This window comes from Accipiter gentilis, chromosome 15, assembly GCF_929443795.1.
Source record: "Accipiter gentilis chromosome 15, bAccGen1.1, whole genome shotgun sequence".
NCBI lineage: Eukaryota > Metazoa > Chordata > Aves > Accipitriformes > Accipitridae > Astur > Astur gentilis.
This window is the reverse complement of record NC_064894.1, coordinates 22501591-22526254: the sequence shown is the minus strand read 5'-3', so window position 1 is coordinate 22526254 and position 24664 is coordinate 22501591. Positions and strand designations below refer to the sequence as shown.

General features: G+C 41.2%; 2 protein-coding genes across 2 annotated transcripts; one reads left to right on the top strand and one right to left on the bottom strand.

Moving 5' to 3' along the window:
* Positions 1 to 3031: 3031 nt before the first annotated feature.
* TRAPPC3L (trafficking protein particle complex subunit 3L) lies at positions 3032 to 24120 on the bottom strand. The gene is made up of 5 exons (XM_049817765.1): positions 23970 to 24120; positions 20842 to 20939; positions 17858 to 17957; positions 5009 to 5194; positions 3032 to 3956 (listed from the first exon to the last, which is right to left on the bottom strand). Exons 1-5 carry the CDS (start codon positions 24009 to 24011, stop codon positions 3837 to 3839), a joined length of 546 nt encoding a protein of 181 aa, XP_049673722.1. The 5' UTR covers positions 24012 to 24120; the 3' UTR covers positions 3032 to 3836.
* CALHM5 (calcium homeostasis modulator family member 5) lies at positions 5839 to 10432 on the top strand. The gene is made up of 2 exons (XM_049817756.1): positions 5839 to 6476; positions 9395 to 10432. Exons 1-2 carry the CDS (start codon positions 5937 to 5939, stop codon positions 9782 to 9784), a joined length of 930 nt encoding a protein of 309 aa, XP_049673713.1. The 5' UTR covers positions 5839 to 5936; the 3' UTR covers positions 9785 to 10432.
* Positions 24121 to 24664: the final 544 nt, after the last annotated feature.

Genomic DNA, 24664 nt, shown 5'->3' with positions numbered 1-24664 from the left:
ACATCTTTCAGTGGAGCTTAGAGCAAGCTTTAGACTAAAATACTTACTTTTAGGCCACATCTTTTAAAATCTGGGAAGCAATTAACGTTTTGGAGGTACCTGAGCATAACAAAGGCGGCCATCAGAATGACTTCAGCTGCTTATCGGTTTGAATAGATGAGCAAAAATATTCCAACCAATTTAACCCTGCATGCTCAGCAGCTTTAGGAAATAACAGCGAAGCTAAAAACTTCTGTGGTGGTGAATTTTCTTTGCCACTGCCTGATCTTGATCACCTTTTGCAGCAGGCCTTCTTAATTAGCTCTACTGCTCATTTCCTGTAGTTGTAAAGCTCTTTAATGGAAAAAAATAGGCACTTGAATGCTGCAGGGAAAACACACCAACATTAAACTTCTTGTTTATATTCCATTTATAATTTTTCCTAATTTTTTTTCTGACAAATACATAATTATTACGGGTTTTTAAAAAATATATAATATTACATATAGGGCTGTGGCCCTGGCATCAGTACCTAAGCTACACCTGGGTGTCCCTGCCAAATACACTGTTTAACTTGATCCAAAATGAAGTCTAAGTGCAAATTAGCACGTCTCGTTAGACTTATGCATAACATGGCAGTATAGGTGAAGCTTATGTTAACAAATATTTACAGCACAGCTACACACTTAAGGACATTATAAATCCACAATCCATGTTAGCAAATAATAATGTTCTTAGCAAAGAACATTGAATGATAAGAAACAAAGATACCAGTTTTGAGTGAAGAATGATAAAGTTCAGCTTTTCTCTGAGAAGCTTTTTTTAGAGAGGGTGAGTCATATTGTCTGGGCTGGGCTGTCCTTTCACTCCTCCCAGAAATCTTCTCTTTCTAGACAGTAAGCTCTAACTTGGAAACTATTCAGACAGAGAGGAATCCCATGAAGTTGTTCATTACAGTCATTCTCCAAGGAAAAAGTAAGGGAAGAGCCTATTTTAACTAGCTGAATATAACTAGCGTGGAAGCTTCATTCTTCTTATAAAATGAAAATATAACACATGAAGGGAAAACAAGGTTTAACTCTGTATGATGAAAAGAATTTTTAAAAGTATTCATTTTGTCACAGAGTCACTGACTTGCTCGGTGCTGTTTTCCTTCCAAGAAACTTGATGATAATAGAGTAACAAGTGTCCGATTTGTTACTCGTGCCTCCAGGAATCACAGTTCAGTTAAAAATGTTCCATTTTACCTCTCATATTGAAGAGTTTCGTTTGTTCATTGACATTTAGAGAAAGATAAATCTACTCTGGAATGTCGTAAATAGGAAGGATATAATGTCTCGGCCCCACCGCGATCAGTGCCAAAACATTCGTTGGCACAGTGGGGCCAGGCTTTCTTTACCTTAGAGATATAATAAAATACTTCAGGATAGATGGAAAGTCTCCACGAACAAGCCATGCCTTATTTCATTTCCCGATGAGAAGCTGCAGTGAAAAAACCCTCAGAATTCGTGTTAATCCTCTCAGCTGCATCTGGGTGGGCTTTTGCCACTTCCCACTCACGGTCGCAACTGCTCGGGTCTCATTACCGAAGCTGCCTCGGCTTTCCAGGGAAGACGCAGCGCCAGCACTTCTAATTAAAATCGATGAGCAAAGGCTTCAAATGGGACTGCAATACATATCTTCAAGTTTGCTGGCAGGGATGGCGGTCTGTTTTTCACAGATAAAGTGACTTCTAGGGGAAGGAAAAGATTTGTATCTATGTATAAGGATAGAAGCAGATATTTATATATTGGGTTTGTATGCAGTCATGTTTGAATTTTGATTTTTCCTCACCTTTATGTAACACTCATCTCTTCTGTACGTAATTACATTTCTAACGAAAGAAATTTCAAAGAAAGAGAAGCTTCAGCACACTTGTGAGTGCTCCATTAGAGGCCTTCAAAAGAAGGGCCTACAGTAAAACAAAACACTGGGGAACACTTCTGTGAATATGTTACCAAGTGAGACAAGCAAAAGACTGTATGTGCATAGGGTAGCTAATGTCAGCTATTAATGGTAACATAGTGTGGGTCACTGTTTTTTCTATTGTTTATTACCATTTTTCTACCTAACATTTACTTACTCCATCTTTAGAATACAATGGACGAGGTGATCCAGTGTAGGAAGAACGCTGGAAAAAGGAAAAATGGCCATTGCCTTGTAAAAAACCTTGCTGTGGTCAGCCAAAGTCACCAGATGTCCATCTCAGCCAGCTGGGCAGAACTAGCAAAAACCTCACCGAGGGCTCCGGCACAGGCAGTGAAATCAGGCAAATTCCACAAGACCTTTCAGGCCTGATAAAAAAAAAAAAAAAAAAAAAAAAAATAGGGAAACTCGTTATGGGTTTTAACACGATTTTACGTGTTGTACCTCGTTATTCATAGCAGGTAACGGCATACTGGGCTGAGCCCAAGGCTGGGTAATGAATAGCTTATTTTTTGTTCTGTACAAATTTATTCTCTTAAAGCACCATTATATTACACCACCACTGTACGACACTGTTAAGACAAATGAAGGGAGAAGGATTATCGTGAGGATTGTACAGATCTGGTGGGAATGAACCTCACTGTCCCTAAGGTATGAGGTGTCCCTTACTTAGCAGGATTAAGAGGTAAACAGACTGAGGGGAAAACAGGAGATGAAGGCACAAATCACAGTGATAAAATCACAGTTAACTCTGGGCTTCACTGAACTGAATTGTGGGTTTGTATTTCAGTTTAAAACAAGAGCTTTTGTGAGAAGAAGGTGAGCTGGCTTCATGGGTAGGGTACTGTGCTAGGACTTGGGGTTTTGTCCAACCCTTACCCAGATATCTTGCATTACACCGGACAACACCAAACCTTTCCTACGACTCAGGTCTCTGTGAGGCTGCTATTTCTCTACTTCCCAGTCGTGTTGGGGTGACAAGTCCACTGCCAAGGGGAAGATGTTCAACAGCCGGTGAGGAAGGTCAGGTAAGAAAAGACACAACGACCAGCAAGCCAGTTGTGTGGCAATCTCTGAATTTTTATTCGAGTTTCCTTAGGCGAGTACAGATCCGCAGTGACTACACATTAAATACGCCATGCTTGGTTCAGTTTGGTCACAAGATCAGTGCTCCTGAAGAGAAGACTGACATGAAAAGGGCCACGGCTTGAAGCAACACAAGCATCGGTGCGGTTGTCAGTGCTGCGGCCTGACGTGTGCACGGGGCTGAACAGGCAACGCCAGCAAAACTGCGCGTGGCGCCTGAAAGAGCCGTAATGAACTGAAGCGGCTCCTGATGTCAGTGAAGCCGCATCTCTCTCTGGTTTCAAAGGGAGCAGGATGTCTGGTGTGGAGGACAGCGAGTGGCAAACCATTACTCATCAAAACAGGCACCTGACAGCGAGGCACTGCACACAGCAGTCACAGCGGATGAATTCGTTATTCCTAACCACAAACAGCCAGGGAAATAAAGCACCGCTTAGCAAGCATGCTTTGAAACATTATCAACAAACAAAACGGGAAAAGGTGGTCATGTTTATCCAAAAACAGTTGGCGTCCGAATGAATATTTTGCATCCAGTGTGTACTAAACACTGAGATAAAACTTTCATTGAGCTCAAGAGCATGGTTATGCAAGAAGGAAGGGCAGGCCATTTTGATCTTTTACACTGGTATCTGTGTCATGACAATTAACATTGCTCCCCCCCGCTCTGCCCCTCCTGCTCGCCACCCGGCTCTCTTCACCTTTCAAGCGTGCAGCTGGCTCAGCGAAGCCATTTTTACCCTGCATGTCTTCTTCAGAAACAAAAGGTGCAAAATATCCCTCAGCAAGGGTTTCTCCCAATATTTCTTTCATTTATTTCTTTTGTGCTTTCTGTCTTCAGCCTTCCTTAAAAACGTAATTCCTATTTCTGTCACAGCATCGCCCTTCAGCCTGTCTTGAAGGAAGGTAACTTCTGCTGCTAAGTGAACCTAGAAAGAATCAGGTCTGATCAGTTAAGCAAAGAAATGCCCCGGGTTTTCCCCTCCTCCAGTATAACAAGCTGCTTCTCTCTTACCACAAGGGGACCCCCTTTCTCAGGTTTCATAAGAAAGAGATTTCTGGATTGTTTTAAAATATCTTTCCCAACTGAGTTAATAAAGAGAAAGTTTATATACACTGGAATTTGTATAATACCTTACCCTTCATTCCAGTGCTTTGCTTTCTTCTGAGAACCTAAATCGTGTGCTTGATTTTGTGATCACAAAATTTTCTGGTCACGTACTAATACTTACGGTAGAATTCTTTTGTTAATTAGTCCTAGATACTACACTACTGAGACTGACGTACATACATAATACTCGCACAGCTTTTGTTTTCTTGAAACATAAGACACATGACAAATTACGTATTGACAGAAACATAGAGCAGACCAAAAGCTACGTTCCAGAAAATGCCACAGAAGCACTACGCCTCAGTGACTTTCAAATGATGCCCTTCGTTTACTCTTCTGTAAAAGTCTTAAATTTAAGAACAAAATTTGGAACCCATCTCATGCACTTCTGGTGCTTTGGCTTTAACGTTATACTCATCCACACTTTGTTCTCCCTTTCAGCAGGTGCTGCGGTAACCTGACAGTATTATTTATCTTCATGTATTTGGAAAGAATCAGGGATGGCTATTACCGGTTGCACCTATGCAGGAAAATGAGGTAGGCTGAAGGAGCAGCAGCGGAGTCACCCGGCACGCCCCCGGGGCTCTCCGCAGTACGTGTTAGCTGGCTCCCCGCTCCCACTGGCTTTTGCACCCAAGTCAGCCATGGAAGAGCCACGCAGGGACAGTGCGGAGGTGAGCCAACCTGCGTGCTTCTCTACCTCAGGATCCAGGATCAGCCTGGCCCTCTTTTACTTAGGTATAGACATTTAATCTGAGAGAGAGACTCAACACTACTAAACCTCTTTCATTTATCTGAGCGAGTGCTTTTGCTTTCCTGTGCCTCTGCATACTAACAAAGAACGGAGAAAACGGACGTGCCCTTCCTTACCATTTCCAAGGCACCTCGAATCACTCCACAGAGGAGGTTAGAGTAGCAAAGTGATGCTCGTTCTGCTGGCAGCTCCTCCACAAAGTCCACGAGTGGGTTTTTGTCCAGGATCAAGGAGAATTCGTTTCCTGCGGCACTACTGCAGCTCACGCTAGGGGTGACCCCAAGGTACATCTTGAAAGCGACCTGCAAAAGGATGAAACTCTGCTGCCTGAACTTGTTGTGTGCAAACCAGAGGTGAAACTTTAGGATGCAGCATTCTGTAGACCAGCTTTACCCCAGGAAAACAGGGGGAAGGGCCAGACAGGCTGGAAAGCAAACTAGATTTGTCTCTTCTGTGATCAGCTTGAGCCAGAGATGCAAATCTGGAGCGATGTGATACTCCAGGGAAGTACAGCAGAAGGCTGCTTATTCTGTCTTTGATGTTCCTACGTTTACAATGCCATATGAAGTGGGTTTACTGTTATCACTTGTCTGCTTTCAGTCATGTCACACTCCCCTGGGACCATTAGCATCTATATTAGGTCCTTCACTACGTTGCCGGCAACTTTGATAAACACAGCTCAAGAACTCCTGCAACTGGTGAGCGTGTGTTTTTACTCCCATCTCCATCTGCAGCCGCAAAAAACCAACCCACCAGGAATGAGGCTGCCAAGACTGCAAATTTATTTGATTATATAGCGCGTTGCTTGCTTCCCTTCCACTACTGATGAATGTTACTGTAAATGTGCAACATCTGCTGTGCTAGCAGAGAGGTCCCCTGTGAGCGCGCTTCTCCAGACAGTGACATCACGGCGTTATCTAGCCGGCGCGTATGCAGGCAGCGGCTGTTCTTCCTCTGGAGAGCTCTCCCCTGCTACGCCACTACAGACTGCTGCAACCGAAGATAAGAGTGTCTTGATTTTTACCTCTTTAGTGAGTACCAAACATGGATAGTTTCCAAACAATCCTGAAATTCTTTATGAACCGGAAAACCGCTATAGGCTACAGTTTTATGGCCCTGCTGACAATGGGAGGTGAACGTGTGTTTTCTCTTGTTGCTTTCAGATGCCCCTGCAGCAATGAGAACTTCAGGTACGGTTTGGTATTTCTCTTCTCCCCAGCTTTTGTTTTGCTAGTTATTGGATATTTCTTGAACAGCAAGACCTGGAAACTCTTTACAGGCTGCTGGGTGAATCCCAGAAAAATATTCCCCAGAGGCAATATCTGCCACTGCTTTTACATCTTTGGACAAATCACGTTAAACGCTCTGGTGGCCCCAGTGATGTGGCTTTCGGTGGCTTTGCTCAACGGGACTTTTTACGAATGTGCCATGAGTGGCTTGAAAAATCCTGCCTACTTAAATGCAGTTTGCGACAGCAAATCTGCGAAGTGCTTTGAAGAGCTACACCAGGTAGTCTGTGACAAAAGCTCCATGCCCTTTTCAGAGAGCGACGAACTGAAACGAACTCTTCAAGCACAGTCCCAGGTAAGCAAAATAAAGAGCATTATGCAGTTTGTACTGCCGCTGTGATTTATCTGTTGAAGATCCTGATGTTCAGATGCTAAGATAAAACCTTTGGTTTCACATAAACAAAATTTTGACATGATGCAGCCTTGCAAAATACAACCAATCCGTCTTTTAGTTCAGTTTGAGCTGTGGCATACTTCCTGGGGGGGCCACTGATGGCAGGATCAATAAGACCAGATACCTTAAAGCTTTCTTCCTGAATGAAGACTGCTCTAAAGAGAAAAAAAACCACTGGATTGTTTAGGAGGCTGAATTAACAGATGTCACCCTATTAAAGGGGTCTGTCCTATTAAAAAATCCATACCACACTCTCCTATTTTATACCATCACGACAACTGTAATGAAATCTTAGGTCACTAACAGTAGAAAAATACTGGAAAACAAGATTTGAGACAGATTTGTGACTGCTTACATAATATGTTTCTGTTTGTGTACATGATGCCAGATGAGAGCACATTTTTTGTCCTGCTTGGAGGAAGGAAGAAACACTAAAATAAAACACACAGAACATGCAAAGCTGAGATCATATTATATTTTACTATATTCTTGTGATACAGTTCTGCTCACTGCCTTGTAATGTAAATGAATTCAGAGACAAAAAAAACCCAAACAAACAAAACAAAGGGCGGAGGGGGGGGAGACTACAGAAAAAGATGGAAAGATGATTGTCAGCAGGAAGGAAAACCACTCTGTGCAGCCAGCAAGTTTTTGTCAGGCAATTGTATCCATCTGGAACCATTTCCTCCCCAAAAGCCAGTTTTATTTTCAAGTCCTCATGCAAATAGGACTGGAATGCAGACAAAGCCTGCACTGCAGACAAAGCAATTTATCTGAGAGTTTTAGAAGGAAATAACAAATAGTGCTTAGGACTTTAAGTTGTATGTATAGGAAAAAGTGAAAGACCAGTGACTCAATTTATAGCACGAAAATACATGGGTTCATCCTCCAAGCTGCAAAAAAAGTGAAAAGCTGCTAAAAAGAGCAGTTTCTCAAATACCCATAGAAATCATCAGTCAGTACAAAGTGACTGGAAAAAGAAAAGAAAGCGAAGCTATTCTCCCATATCAGTCCCTAAGAATAATTGTTTGTCAAGCTTCTCTATTTCACATATTTCCCTGAGGAAAGTTTCTATATTCCCTCAGCTAAATACAGATTTTTTACTGGCGTTTATTTTTTTAACATCAGTGCAAGAGTTCACAAGAGAAAGGTTGCAGCTCTCCATATCAACACCATTAAAGCATGGGAAATCAGTTCCAGTTCATATGGGTCTCTGAAACCTAAAAGATTTATTCCATAGTGGAATTTCTTCCACTGTTTGAAAACAAGTTGGTTTTATTTTTTGCAAATGTTACACATTGCAGTGGAGTAGGTGGGTAAAACTATCGGCTAGGCCAGCAGCACTAGGCATGAAAAAATTGTGTTCACAATCTGCTCTCCTTAGAGGAGAACATCCCACAATCACAATTTCAAGCACATTTTCCCACACTCAGCCCTTGCTCTAATCCTGGAAGTAGCTCTTTATTTTAAAATGTTCTTAACAGAATTTTGTCGAACACTGAAGCTGCTACAAAAAAAAGTTTAGTGATGTTGGAAAAGCATATTCCAGCAAAAACAAAGTTCTCTGAAAATACAGCAACTATTTCTAATCAGTGTGTAGACGAACTGGGCTCTGTTCCAGTGCCAACACAGACCTGCCAATGCACATGCTATTTCTTCTTTCTCATTGCCCTCTCCTCCCAGCATTCTCACAGGATTGGTCAAGAAGGTAATTTTAAACCAGTTCTGGCATAAAAATAATCTTCCACTACAAAGGACTGATTTATAAAAAGAAAAAAGTTCACAAGAACGGCATAGATTTCAATGAATCTCCTGGTAGAAGAATTGAGGAACGCTTTTTAAATTTAAGACTATCTTTTATATTCCTGTTAGCTAATTAATGCAGTTGTTGGTTTGCAGTTTTGGGGTTTTTTTAAATTAAAAAGAAGTCTGAAAAGAACACATCTAAAAATGGTCACAGTTTAAAAAGTTGAGTGATCTGGGACAAAAGTTACTTACCCTTTTTGGTTTTGTAGTTTGTCACAATTCAGAATTGTATCTTAATCCTAATTCTTGCTGGCTAATTTTATTTAATGCTTTCAGGAGATAGCAAACCATTTACCATCTAGTGACTGTGAGATTTTATTCTCTCTGTGCACTTTTCCCTTTGTGTGACAGAATTCAGTAAGCAATTCCAATACACTGCATGCCAGATGGTTATAGTTTTGCAATAAACTCTCATCAATATCCTCTCTAAATTAGCCAGACGCTACTTCTGCTCGCAGGTCCGCTCTGTATAGCTCTGTATAGCTCTATTCAGCCATAACATTATTTGATCGATCATTTAGACTTTTGTTAGATTTTTCTTCATACACAGTCTTGTAGTTGAGGTCTGATTCGAGATCATCTGTCCCTGAACCCAGCATTGCCGTTGTGCTGGACGTGTCGCCTCAGCTGCTCTTATCCAAGTTCCCTTCGTTATAAAACGGGACACGGGGGCAGCCAGACTCTAGTATAAGCCAACTTTTCTTGAGCATTTTACCTTCCACTGTAAAAATCAACCAGCTTTTGCCTTCCTGAGAAAGAGATGTCAAACTGAGCGCTATTGAGAAGCCTCAACCCTGACGTCTTCTGCTTCCCTCTGGTCCCCATTCAGACGCCCCATTAACACTAATGCCGGGCACTGAATGCAAACGGGGACGAGACGCCCACAGTAGGGTACCAAGAGGAGCGGCAGGTCCTCCGTACAAAGTGTGGTCGCTCTGTTGGACGCTCTTGATTTAAGTAGCATTTTCATTTGGGCCTTTTTAATCTGAAACTCATTTCTTTGGTTTTCCCAGATTTTAGGCTGGTGTGTGATTGTTACCACAGCTCTCCTCTCCCTGCTCACCACTTGCTGTGCCAGCTGCCAGTCGAAAGTCAGCCACCTCCAGCTGATGTTCTGGAGGGTGTACACGGAGAAGGAGAAGGAGCAACTGGAGCAGATTTTCCAGCTGTATGCCACCAAGCTGAGTGAGCGAAACCTGAAGTGCTTTTTTGAGAACAAGGAACCAGAAGCGATTTCCCTGCCGGCTTTTCGGGCATGGGAAGATGCTTCCCAGCTCTACTCTTTCAGCAGTAGCAAACAGCATTACAGCACAATTCATAAGCTAGTTGAAGAAGGCCAGAAAGAAATCAATGAGGAAAGAGAGACAATGCTGGACTTTGCAGACAGAAGGGAGATACCATAGATAGAATATATTTTCAGCTTTTTTCTATCTTGCTAATACGGTGTACTTCTATCTGGTTTCATCTCTGTATTTTTTCACAGTGGCCTCTTTCTTCTTCATCACGTTCCCTCCTGGTTACAAACTTGCTCCAAAAGGATGGAATGAAATTATTTCCCTACATCAGTGAAAAGGCTGCAGTCCTCCATGGCACCTAGGGTTCATGCTGTACTAATGTTGCTGGGTCTGGACCAAGAGCTGACAGCGAAAAGAGATGAATAATGACTCCTACAAGAGGGTTTTAACAATATCCTATGTAAAAGGTGCTATATATACACATCTTATGTAAATCAAGAGACTATCATAAAGTAACACCATTTAATAGGTGTGAATATAATAATAGAAGGTGTGTGTGGCTTTCTGACAGCCCATAGAAAGCAGAGGTTTTGCTTCCAGGCTATTTCCAGGCCATTTGCAGGTACAGCATTGTTTTGAGGCACCAGTGGTCACTCACAGCATCTCAGTGTCTTTGGACTCCTGTTGCACCTAGAACACCACGGATGGTCACAGTGATCAGCCCTGGTCTTCTAGTCCCTGAGACATGGGGCAGCAACCTCCACTGACAGTGAGGTGCCAGGTAAATTTTTAGACAAATCTCAGAGCCGAAGCGTACCAAGAACTTGAAATTACCAAATGGTTTGGCATTTTCATGTTTTTGTTAAAAAATAACATGCTATTTCAAAACATCATTAGTCATTGTTAGTGCTTTGTTACAACAATGAAAATGCATCACTGATATTTTGCTTCCGTAGAATACTTGGTATTATCTCCTCCCACTGAAAATTTCTCTTTTTACCTGTATAAAGCTCCTGTTTTGAGTGGGTTTTAGGCAGCAGCCTATAGAGCTGCTCTGGGTGCAGCCTATAGAGCTGTGTATTATTGTTTGTATTGGGCCTGCAGCCAGGGCACAAGAGAGGGCCTGGAAGGAAATTCCACATTTTAAGACAAGAAAATATTTTTGCAACAGGCTGATTTTCATTTTTCTGAATAGCTTAGGAAACTTAGTGTCTGGAGCAAGAGGAACCGGCAGGCAACGCAGGTGAGGTGACTGCACAGTCAGTGCTTCTGACAAATGCATTTCACCCCAGAGCCCTGGGCTCTACCTCACCTACTTGGAATTCACCACGTGGCTCTCACACAGGGTGTCCAGAGTCTTTGCAACCACTGTATAAAAGGAGAACAAAGCTTCTGCCAAGTTTCTTTCCCTGGGGTGACTGGGCAGGCTTTTATGCAACATTTTACTGCCAGTCTCCCTGAGTCTGCAAAGAATCATATTTTTGCTCTGCTTGAATCAGGCTCTTATCAACAAGCCAGGGTAGTCTGCCCAGCTGTTCTCATACTCACTACTCTTCTTCAGCAGAAAAAAAAAATCTAGCTAGCTGCATTTATAGACCATTACTCCTTTTCAAAATAAAATCCAAGAGCTAATTCCACTGTCTGCTTAGAATCTTCTCTGTGTGGTTTGAAGAATTTGCGCAAAGGCTTTAAATTTTTTTATCCCAGCTGACCCACTTCGTAGCAGACTTAGAACATGTTATATGCTTAAATGTACCTGCTGCAGCTGAAAGCACAGAGGCAACACTGCCAAAATGAAAGTCACAACAGCGGGCATGTCTGACACCACGTCTGGCACGTCCACATTTTTCTCCCCAGGCTCCTCTCCTGGTATAGCAGCTATCTAATTCCAGGGTACATGTCCCTTCCCATTTGTCTGCTTTTCTCTTTCTTTATGAGAGATGCCCCAACATCTACTGCCCAGTCCCCATCTCACCACCTCCCTGCATGCGAGGGGAGAGGAGACACCATCTAACAGAATGTCCCCCCCTGCCTGGACCAAACTTCCCTTCCCAAAGCTGCCCTTCCACCTCCTTTCTCACTGATACCACAGAAAACCAAAGCAAGTAGGGACGCAAAGTAGGTTAATGAGCCGATCAAGGTATATGGGAAACAAGTGAGTTGGTGTGAGGATGAGGTCTCCACTGTGATACAAGAGCTGGGACACAGAGGCAAAAGCACAGTTGGCAGAGGGAAAGGTAGGAGGACAGAGGGGTCCCACGTCGGGCTTTTGGCACCCTCTTTTTCCTCAGGAGAAGGCTCAAAGCTCTGCACCTGAGTAGCCAGCTCCATCTGAAACAGGAGTGTTTCCCAGCCTGGCCTTCTCCTTTATCGTGGAGGGGGAAAACCAAGGTGCCTTCTCCTCTCCTCATCCTTACCCTGCTTCGTGTTCACAGGTGAACGCATGGGGAGAGCATCTCCACCTCCAAGAGCAGCCGCTGAACACTGAGTGCTGTAACATGTGCCCGGTAGGACCCTAAGTCTCTTGCTGACCCTCGTTCCCAGGGCTGCGCTCCTCTTAACTGGGTCATCTTACCAAAATGCCTGTGACTTAATGCAATTGCCACGCGGATACAAAAACAGACAAAAATAAAAGCCAGTTTGACCCCATGTTTTCAGCTGGAGTCTGGTTTTGGCAAACTTAACCCTGTCCTTCAAGCAGTTATCGCAAAAGATGTTTTGTATCAACATTGTCCTTGAATTGAAGTTCAGCAGCTACCGTGGCAGCTCAGAAAGAGGCAAAGGCTGTTACCAACACTATCCAAAACAAACTAACTGGGGGAAAAAACCACCCAAAGAGTAGAATCAACATGTTCTCTTGGAAATTTAGATTTTGCATTAACTCTGATGTCTGTCAAAAGATGAGTGCACAAATAAACAGGAAACTTCTTCTCGATTCTGTGTGCTTTGTCCCTCAGTTTACTATTTCTTCTCCCCAGGGGGGACCCAATTTTCTCATTTAATTCTCTTAACTCTTCTTCCGCTATACAATTGCTGCTCCGTCAAACTTCAAGTCTTTGTTATAAGAACAAAAACTAGTTAACCGTACTAGGTCCTCATATGCTTTCAATTTATTTTCAGCTGTACTTTGCATTACAGTATGACGAATCTGTCCAAATTCTATTTTTAAAATTTCCTGTGTAAAAGACAACTTGCATGGAAACTATGCAAAACCAGTAGCTGGTTTGCAATGGGGCAACAAATTAAGGCAGAATTGCAAAGCTATAAAGTGAAAATTGTAAAAAAGTCTTAGCAGAAAAAAAAATAATTTAAGTACATAGATAAGTCATTCAATGAATAGATATGAACTTTTTTTTTTAAAACCAGGCTGTGACTAGATAGAAATTCCTTTAAAACTACCATACACAACTTCCCAGAGGGTAAACCAAAGGCCTTTTCAGTCTTTCTTTGTGACTCCAAAAGACAGGGAAGTAAAATGAATGAGCGATTTTGAAAGTTTCATCCATAAATCTTTCTCATTTTTATCTATATGAAATGGAAGAAAAAAAGAATATGTATTTAGACATGTACATAGACTCACCATTAAAATGACACCCATATAAAGCAAAAATCTCTCTTTTGAAAATGTTACTTGCAACTCTCTGGGATTATATATTGCTTAATGTCAAACAAGAAATCTATGCAGTCAGAATTAAAAATGTACCACTGCTCTTTTTCAAAGTCTCAACCAGCATCCCATCTCTCTCAAGCAGCAAGAATAAAATGCATTAACGTTTTGATGGTGCTCAAATACAGTCTGAATTACTGAAATATTTAGGAGGCCGCTAACTTATCAGTCCCTTTATATACTACTGGGAACTTCTCACTACAAAACATTGTATGCAGAAGTAATGTTGCAAAGTAAGTGATGATACAGACTGTTAAAAAAATTGAAACCATAATTTCAGATGACATAATAACAAGATTAATGAAGGACCAGAATTAATCTGCTTAGAAGGGGAAAGCCAGCCAAAATAACATTTTTGGTAGCATACTTTTAATCCTTAGTATTTTTCCACAGTCAGTGTTTGGGAAGAGCAAGATGCTTTAAAGGTCTTGCGATCTGTTGCTGATTCCATGTACTCACAAACTTTTCTTTACTCTTTACGGTGCAGCACTTTTTTTCATTTTACCGTCTACCACTTAGCACAGCAACCTGCTGTATGCATTTCCCTCTCACTGCTGAGATCTGAAAAGCAACATTTACCAGCTTTGTAAATTCTGCCAGCTTGTGTCAGACTTTCAAACTGGCCATAGGTCAATATATAGGGACCTCGTGTGGCAGGACCTCCCGTGGGAAGGGGAATCACACCTCTTACCCTAACTCTGGGCTTGGGGGTGACATGGTTGGATTACCCCAGCCCTGGTTGACCCCAGGGACCTCTCTACAAGCAGCTGCAGAGACATAGAGTTGCTGCACTCATGGGGTACTGAGCTCCCACCGTAAAGCCCACCACTCCAGCCTCTGCTTTTCAGGAAGGGAAATATATATATTCTTAGGCTGTATTAGCACAGCTATGGAGCCTGTGAGCCAGGACTAGCTCGCTGTGGACCGGAGGGCATGGGCCGGCTGCTCCCACCTGTAGCACACACAGACACCTCCTGGGGCACGGTGACATTGAGCTGTAGAAGGTAACACTGTTCTAGGATTAGATCTAAAAGCAGAAACTGTTTATATTTCGCATCTCTTTCAACCAGATTGATGCTAGAGGTCTTATGAGCAGGAATTGAAGTAAAAATTTGATTTTGTAGGATTATAGAGCAAAATTATAACCCTCATTTCAAAAGTAATCCTCAGTTACACTCAGATCCAAATTCTGAATCCAGTCTTGGACACTACTTCTTCAGCTGAGCTTTGTTCTTAATACCAGTCCTCAACTGGTTTCCATTTTCTTATCCCAATTTGGCAGTGAGCAGAAAGCCTACTTTTACATGGCCTGTTTTATCTTTTTTTATTCTACCCCAGCTGTAACCATGCTAAGTCACAGCACCGACACGAGAAGTCAGTGAGCACCATGGGAACTCAGTGCAGAAGGGCTCGCTTTGGCTTATCATCAAACTGTTGGCCCTTCGCCAGTCCAGTATAAGCCAGCAGTAAATTCCAGGCTTTGCAGCCTGAACCAGTGGTTGAAGTTTTAAGCCCTCAGTCACTGCCCTAGGTGCACCTTTCCTCCAGTATTTATTTCTTAATATGGCAAGCTGGCTTTGTACTCCTCATTTTATGTTTTTTCCTTTGCTTCATCTCTTTCCATTTCTGCAGGGAACACCCACAGCCTGATCTTGGAGACTTCCTTTTGCTTTCCAAAGGACTGTAAGATAACAGCTATGTTTACAGAAAGTTCGGCTCTACCTACTTGAACTGCCTAACTGCCTTAATTACTTTAACTTTGAACTGGTTTTACTCTACACACTCATCCTCAAACAGATTTCAACCTCAGAAGAGGTAGTGCAGTTAAGTATTTAAGGGCTTTGTCCTGGCTGAGAACACTACTGTTGAAGAGTTAAAGAGATCATGTAAACAGCTGTGTAATTCTGAACAGGTCACGTCAACAGCATTATTTGCAGTTACTTGCTGGGTCATTTTACATATGTTTTATTGGTATGTCCCTCAGAAAAATGTGCTTGAAGACTATTTAAAAAATGTTTTGCCAAAGAAATGTGAAAATGCTTCCCATATCGCATTTTGCCTTGGAAAGGTTATACTCCCACTACAGAACTCCTTTTAGTTTGCTAAAAATAGTCTTTTCCAGAGACTGTGTGCTTTAAAGTTTGTTCCAATCTTTCCAAGTATTTTTATTTCCCTCAGTAAGTCTCTTTTGAAGTACAACCTGCAGAGAAATAGTGGTTTTTTCCTTACTTTGATGTTTAATTTCTCACTCTATGTTGCTGTTGAATCCCCTGTACTTAACAATGATGGTTCGACTGTTCTAAAGCATTTGTAAATAAGGGAATCATGAGGAACAAGACCCAGAAAACCAGATATCTGGCATATACATGAAAATCCAGAGAAAATAAAGTACAAATACCACCTGAAGAAGAACATAAAAGTGAACAAAAATGTGATTTTGCAACCTGGTCTCATTCTTTTAATGAGACAGTGCATTTTAATACAGAGATTGAAAAGCTGCTTGTCTCATGGTTTTCTTTCAGCTGCCCTCACTATCTCCAGTGGATCCTCTACCCCAGCTCACCTCCTCCAGAGAAGGAGCTTTGTTGTACATCGTCCTGATGTGAGACTCCAAAATACACTTTACTTCAGGAAGAAATTTAGTTTCCACTCTTTTATGAGCTAATGGGGTCTGGCTGGCTTTTAGTCATGTCACCTGCTTCTGCTTTAAACTTTGGCAGATCATGGTGTATGTGTGTGTTGTGCACATGTGCACTTTATAGCCCTACCAGCAACAGCAAATGCAGAGAGGTCCTCTCTCTGTTTCTGTGACAGCCATCAGTTCCTCTATGACAAGCATTTCGGAATGATAACGTAACTTCTGTCCCTCCATTTCAGCCAGATGTAACGTAGGAATTTTTTACGTGTTTAATGTGAGCAGGATCACAGCTCACCTGGTAACAGCCACGTGCACTTTGAACTAAGATACTCCTGTATAACCAGAGTATACTGGTGCCTTAGTTCACTGTATAGAAATCCTGCTGTTTCCCAGTTCTGCAGTCAGCGGTTAAACATAATGCTCACATTTAGCTGATGCTGCTGGTAATTCTCAAGCAATCAGAAAGTATGCCAGGCATATTTTTGTCTCCTAAAATGAGCCAATGGAAATGAATCTCAGTTCAATTAGTTGATACCCTGATCTCTCCTCTTAAAACAAATGACTACCTAGCAAACAATTCTTTGGTATGAAGTGTGGTTACTCTTTGCCATTTGTCGTGGGCAAGGCCAAGCATATCTTCACTGGCAACACTTCATAGCTGAAAATCATAAAGGATAAAAGGGATCATTCACCACGACCTGAGCAGGTATTAGTCTGAGCTAACTCAGGATCCATGAACTACCACCTCCTTTACAGTGACTCAGCAGGCTGGACGTCCTATGGATTTCTCTTTGAGCTTCTCCAGGAAATCTGACTTGCCCATGGGGGGCAAAAATACATCTTTAGAAACCTGTGTATTGCCACTAAATTTCCTCCTAGATCTTTCTTGTCTGACAGTAGTGTGAATGACTACTCAATAAAAGGGAAATTTCCATCAAAGAGGGCAAAAGTACCCACTCTGATTTTATCTTTTTTTATTTTATTATTAGATTTGTGGGTAGTCAGGAAAATGTTCCTCTCATTTTCCTTTCTTACAGTTCTTCTCTGCTACCACTGAGTCTTCCTTTTGCAGAAAATCCTGCAGCTTATCCCTAATATTACCATTTTAAGGTTAAAAATATCTAAGATATAATTATGGAGATGCTGAGGAGATTCAAATAGCAGGAGTAAGAATATCAAAGTTTAAGATCTGTATGAGATGTTTAAGGCTTATACTCCCAGAAAAAAAGAAAAAAAATGAGGGAATATATGATTCAAAGTTTGTTAAAACTGGATCATTTTCTGTTGTTTGCTGCATTCTCTGGCAAGAGTAGAAGAAATCAGCTTAAACTGCAGCAAACAAAAAGAAACTTTTAAATTATTCTAATGGCAAAATGCCTCATAGATTACTAGGAACAGAGGAATTTTTATTTCAGCTTAGCAACTGACTTTAAGGTCAGTTTAGGTCAGGGGTGGCAGCCTCTTACAGGTGGTATCCCATTTTGTGTTCTCTGTCCTAAACTCAGATATAAAACTAATACCCATGTGAATTAATTCTGTAGTTCTGATGATTCTTTGTGGTAAACTTATCACTGTGGGTTTATCAAGGCCATTGGCAAAATTCTTGTCTCACTGAATATCACATTTTTTGTGTTCTGTTGAATGTGGGGTTTTTCTCAGCCTGATGTAGCACTACGCTACAGAGGTAGAAATTGATGTCTCCTCTCAAGGCCAACGTCTGTGAGCTACTAGTTGATATGAAGTTGTAGGTAAGGAAAAGGCGGTATTTCACCCAAAGGAAGCATGGGTGTGATTATAGAGATGAGTGGGTTTTGATAAGACAAGCATGATATAGCAGAAATGTAGGTAATCGTTCTGGAGCAAACTGATGGAGGAGGAGGGAAAAGGTAAGACCATTGAAGCTGATGAAGCTCTAGAGAATATAAACCTTATTTACCTGTGCAATCATGTCTGCTGTTTCAGAATAACTGCGGCACTTTTTCACAGCTGAACGAGCTAAAAAATCATCAATCAGCCTTATGCCAATGCCGTAGCCCCTAAGGAGAGAACAAAGAATGTGTTAGCATTCAAAATGGGGAACTTCTTTCCACTTACCATCTCCCTAATCTGTCTCTTGTGCTTTCTCAGCAAAACAGCTGCATGCTCTTAAATGAATGGCTTTGAGGACAACAGATTTTACTGGTCTAGATTCTTCTTTCTACCACACTTTGCAGCACAGTGGAATTGCTGTTCATGTAGTCATTTAAGGAATCACGCTCCTTTAAGCACTATACCCCTGGCAAAGATGGTATGAAGGTTGTTTATATACACATTGTCTCTACATACATTTATGTTTACATATATGAATAAATATTAGATGTTAGATATATGAGTATAATATATAAATAATATACAAATAATACACCTGGTTAATACTACTTTGTCACTAAAAATAGGATAGGATAACACAGCACAGGATTTTCTCCATTCCTCTGTCATCCCCAGAGTTCCTCTCACACCGTCTCTGTCAAGGAGAACAAAGCAACTGCCCCTTCAGGTCAGAGCATTCCCCTCTGGACTGGCATGGAGTTCAGCAAATCCTGGGCACCCTCATTGCAGTGTTCAGATGCCAGGAAAACCCACAGGAAATGGACTTACACCTGATCTCTTTCACTTTATTCTCTTATCTCTTCACCTCATTTTTTGCTCTCCCTCCACAAATCCCTCTTTGTCTTTTTTCTAACGTGTTCTCTTCCTTCATCTACTAGTTGCAGAAAAAATCCAAAAGTTGCTAGTTAATATACAGTTTCAGTACACCACCACCTTCATTTTGTACTTATAACACTACAATTTCAGAGAAATGAAATAAAAAAGGATGGAAGTTAATAGAGATTTTACAAAACAAATATTCATGCCTAGCTCACGCACATTAACAAAGGTCAGTAACTAACTACATAGTGTGCAAAATAGCTATGTCTCCAAGCATTTTTTGAAAAAGGGAAAGAGATTGACACAAATGTTATGAAAGAATGTGAACTCAACTCAGAAATGTTTTTAGGGAATTTTTCATTTGCACTTCTGTGGATGTTGGCAGTGTCTGCCTGTTTGTCAGAGGCCCTACGCCCTCAGCAAAGCAGTCTGAACTCGATGGAGTTTCTTACTGATTTTGTACCACATCTTTGACAAGAAGCCAAAAAGTGATCTGATGTCTAATGTGATAAGAAGACCAAAAAGTGGGTTTGGCAGCACGAAGTTTAAAATTGCAATATGTCATGCATCAGAAAACAATGAAATATTTATTTATTTATTTATTTATTTATTTATTGCCTCAGTATCAATATCAATAATGTTGGTAAACACATCATCAGCAGTTAGCAAGGTATTTATTGGTGATGTACATGACTACTTAGATCCTTTTCAACTTTTATGCCTTAGATTTGCAAAGTCAAATGAATAATAAATTGACAAGCAGCTATTTGGCAACTGTACAGTGAAAAACACCCTTCTCACTACAGATTATATATATATGCATATAGAAAGAGAGACCTAAGAATACTGTTCCCAACTGTCACGGGTTTGCTAATCTATAAGATTTCTTCCTCCAGCTGAGCTGTTTTCATCTTCACAGAAGTAAAGATGGCCATATTGCAAGTCTTTATCAAGAGAAAACCAAAAAGATTTTATAAAAACAGCTGTAATAATAAAAAAACAAGGAGCAAAGCATGTCTCCACATCTTCCAAAACTACCCTTTAGTAATTTCCACCATAGCATCAGAAAGACGTCTGTATATTTTTTAAATGTATGATTTTCATCAGAGCTGAATGAGGTATTAATATCAAGTAAACACCGGAGGGATGTTGTCCCTTCTTAGTTAGTGAACAAATTATTTTTCTTTTTTATCATCAAGGATATTTTTACTCACTTCCATTGATGGCTGTTGAACTATAGCTTGTTTGCAAGCTTTCAGATTAATGGTAAAGTGGTTAGGTATTCTGTCCACTGTGATTGTTGCAACTCTGATTTGCATGTCTGTTTTGTCTGAAAACACAAGATTTACTCTTCTGCTGAAGATCTTGTTATATCTTCTTGTTAACCAGCTCAAAAGTAGTTTCTTGCTGATTTTCTGTGATATTATTATTTTTACTGTGATAATGCCTAGGAATCTCAGTCGGGACAACAGGATCCTATAAACATCGAAGCTTCATTTTCCGAAGAGGTTATCCATGTAACAATCAGTTCCTCGTTGACCATTTGTGCTACCTCACTCGTTGCTGTATGGTCTTTTAAAGGTGAGAGGCCCATCTGCCCCAAACCCCACGGAGGTGGGGGGGTGTCAGGGAAGAGAGCCCGAGACACCCAAATTACACCCTGGGGGAAGGTGATCGATTACAAAAGGAGTCTGCCTATTGACTTAGTCACCGAAGCCAAATCCCTATAGCCTAGAATTGTGCCTACTTCTTCACTGTCCAAGTCACAAACCCGCGGTGTATCTAGAGGAGGGGGAGCCACGGGAAGGCCACAGAAATGTGTGTTCACTAGAAAACACCCGTGAGAAACAAAAAGCTTGTCTACTTTGAAATGACATGGGTATGAAGAAATAGAAGAGGAGAGTTAACACGGAAGTTGAAAATTAATACATGGAAAGAGGAGCAAAATTTAGAAGCTTGTATTACTAATTAGCTTAACAAAGGACCAACAAGGAACAAGCGTAAGGTGTCAAAACAGCCCTGACACTTTTCTTCTGAGAATTCAAAAGCTGATGGTTGATCTTCATTCGCAAATTAGTGTTATTTCTGTTGACAGAAGAACCTTTTCCCCATGATCTCTGTAATCCTAGACAGTGCTCGAACTCATAAGATAACAGACATAAAGCTGAAAGGTAACATACAGGTGGATAAACAGCATTATCAACAAAGTTGAACATTTAAAGCAGTACTTACATTCTATCTAAACAGGTGTTGACATCTTCATCTTTTTCATAGTCCTTGCACAGCTGGGCTACCAAAGCCCCATATGTGAGTACAAAAAGTTCTCTGCTCTGCCAGAAAAGGTGGAAATCAAAAATGAAGCAAACTAGAATCAAACTTTTTCACACTTTTGAGCTGCTACTGTATTAAAAGCAAGCAAAAATAACATTTACATTAATCAAGAAACTTTTGTCCATGGACATGTAGTCGCTGAAATCCACAATTCAAGTGTGACAGAGTCTGACTTGATCATCACTTGAGCCTCTGCGCAGAGATTTTGCTTGTCAGAAATACCATTTCTTGGGATACAGCTAGTTTCATCAAGTACATTATTGCATCCTATAACAGCACATATGTATGTTGGATTGATAAATGCTGTCAAATGCCATCCAAGATTTATGACAAGTGTTTAGCTGCAGGAAGAATAATTGAAGAAATTAGCTGTTAGCCCTTTTACAATAGGAACAACAGTACATATACTGAAATTCCAGTTCCTTCACAAAGGTACGGTTGATCTGATTTAGATCATAAGCTGCTTCCCACCCACCCAGTCCCACCCCCAAATAAAAGATTTAAAAAAAATTAGCTCAGAATAATGAAAAAAACCCCTATCATTCAGCACAAGTGTAAAGAATAACAAGCAAAGTAGAAAAGAATCAGTCCCATTGACATTTCCCCTTCTTTATCAGACTTTACAAGTAACTTGAATCACTATCAGTACTAGCTCTCCAAATGCCCAGACAATCTCACTGTGACATTATTTCTGTATCTTAATACAGAAGATGTGGTTGGTATGGCTCCACTGCACGAGCAAGATGAAGGAGATGGGTGAGGATTACACCCACCTGCCCAAGGAGCATGGAGAGCGACTGAGGAGATAAAAGGCATATTATGCACAGATCCTGCCACAAGTACCAATCTGGGATGGATCTTCAGCTGTGCAGTAACCTGGAGGAAAGTTTTCTTCCCTCCCTGCCCTGCCAGATCACCTCCATGGCATGGCAGAATTGACTGTATTTAGTCAGAGCAGCAGCTGGCCTTTAGGGGAGAGACTAGGTTGACTCTCACTAAACTTCTTGGATAGGAATTAATTAAAGGAAGTGCCACAGGCCTGTCAAGTCACTGTTCAAAATCTTAACTAGTATTGGAACCATTTCTTAAACTCATCTTGGTGATAAGTCCTGTTTACAATAACATTGCACACTTTGCCAAACACTCTAATGGAGTATACGGATGTCATACAGGTTCTGTATTCTAGTCTGAGAAAAAGTCTGTGTTGTAATAAGAAAAATACCTTAGAGAAACTTAATCATACTATATCAACATAATTGCATTTACCAGCCACTCCTGCAATCCATTGGAGTATTTTTTCTCATAAGCTTATGTATATTAACTTTAATTATATTATAGTCATCCTTTTTTTTTTTTTTTTTTTTTTTTTAAGTGGAGATCTCTGTCCCCTTTTCAGAAATTGGCACAACATTGTCCTAAAGCTTTCCGGAACTTCTCCACTGCCCCAACTCCTAGCAAAAACCACCGTTAACCATCCAGACAGCCTTAAGGCTCTAAGTTCCTGAAGAAAGCCTTCTGTGGAATTGAACCATCCAAACAAAGAACAGAGATCTCTTTATCTCTGTGTTTCATTTAATGACTATCTAACCACAGAGGCACGTAAACTTACCTGGCATTTCTGTCTTTGACCACAAATCTCTCTAAGCACTTAGGCCTCTGTTTCTGAACAGACCCCAGTCTCAGAAACTTTGTGCCCATCTTTCCTAAGCCTGTTCAGAATCTCAGCACTAGGGATAAATTTAAAAAATGCAGTTAAGTGCCCAGTGAGCGAGACAGTCACTTTGGTTTTGTTATCAGTCTTCTACAGTTGGCTATGTTCTATTTTCCTTACTATCAACTTCCTCTCTCTTCAATTTGTTATACATATGTATACTTATATATGTATGTCATAATTATAGTTTTAGATACAAGCATATTCTCTTCAAGGCACAATACTATTATTGGGGGGGGCGGCAGGGGGGAGTTAAACCACTGTGGCCTTATTTCCACGTTATGGCACTCGTTTTTTGGACTTGTCACATAACATTCCTAAATGGTTAGAAGTTTTCAACCACAGATAGAGATTCTGAGGATATTTGCTATCTGAATTTTTCGTATTTAGACACACCAATGCCAGAGGACAAGAAGGAAAATAACTGGTAACTTTAATGGCACAAAATACTGCTTTTGTGACCATGCAGTTTAAGAAAGCCTCTTGGGAAAATCTTGCATGCAGTATATTTAAAACAACTGCTGGAGCTTTAGGAGAATATTAACATGAAGTGCAGAAAAAGAAGGAAGTTTTTGTCTAAGTAACTTCTACTTGATAGAATTCTGTGCTATGTGATCAATGGTCAAAGTCAACACTCAAAGGCAACAGTTACAGTTTTACTATTGTTTCCTCAGGAATCAGATTTTGGCCTCAATGCCAGATGTTGAGATCCTGTGATGGTGCACTCCCTGTGCATACTAAAAATGCAACATCAGGAGGATGAAGAAGGACCCCTGCTCATGCAACATAACCCCCAAAAGAAGACGTGGTCTGGTCTGCAGGAGGCGCACGGTGGGTACCAGGTACGCTGCAGCCTCAGATGAACCGTCTCTTCCTGGAACGATTCATGGGGTAGAGATGTGGCTGGTGCAGCTTCTTTCCTCCAACACAAGAACAGTTTTGGCCTCAAGGATTCATGCTGAAGGCAGGACTGTCTGAAAATCATTTCATGTCATAGGCAAGGTAGCTGGAGAGATAGGAATGCTCCTAGAGCAAATCTCAGTGTTACTGCTCGGAGTCGAACAAACTCCACGTCCTATGGGCAAGGCTTTTTTATGTCACTGCTTAAAGGCTGGCAGCTTGTTGGCAGCTCACAAGGGGGTCCCACTGTAGCCATAAACGCTGCCAGCACCTCTGTTCTCATACTGGCAGACTCATCCCCGTCCTTTCAGTACTTTCAGGCTATTCGGAAAGATGACTGTACAGAACATATCAATACAATAATACCTTATTCCTACTCCATGCACAATTTTAATTACGCATTACAAAAATATCTTACTATTTTGTGGTTCTCCTGCTTTCTTCCTGGTGGCCGAGACATGTTGCTTGTGTAACGCTTGACGTACTTGATGGTCAGTTTAAGTCTTTTCTTCCTCAAGCAGCATGGTTTTCTCTCAATCACTGTATTTCCTCTTTCCCTTCTCTAAAGTTTTCTCCTTTCTGCTCTTCTGCCTTTTGCATGAGATGTGTTTGCTGCAGTCTGTAATGCTGCTGATGCTCCTCCTATTCTCTACGTCTACCGAGCCCTTTGGGAGGAATTTGACTGGCAACAGATCTGCGCCTGTGCACAGCATAAATAACCGCTTCATCCATAAGCATGATTCATAATCAAATACACAGCAAACAGCCATGGGAAGTCAAACTGGGCAGCCCCAAGAGAGTCAAAGGTCTTACGTTTTTAGGGACAGCAGATTCATTCTGTTGTTTGTGTCAGGTTTTGGTGTTTGGAGAGTTAACAGAAGCTCCCTCTCTGAAGAATAAAAACACAATTGCAAGACACTGCTGTACAAGGTAATTAAAATTTGATCACTTTCAACTTGAAGGAGCTATAGACTTCTGTCTGCTCTGACTGCTTTAGTCCAGTGAGTTAATGTCTGCCTGGGCAGGAGCAGTATGGGTGACAAGGCACCTCTACCACCACGTTCCTGCGAAGCTGGCCGGACACATCTGGAGCGCCCAGATTCCCAGAGGAAT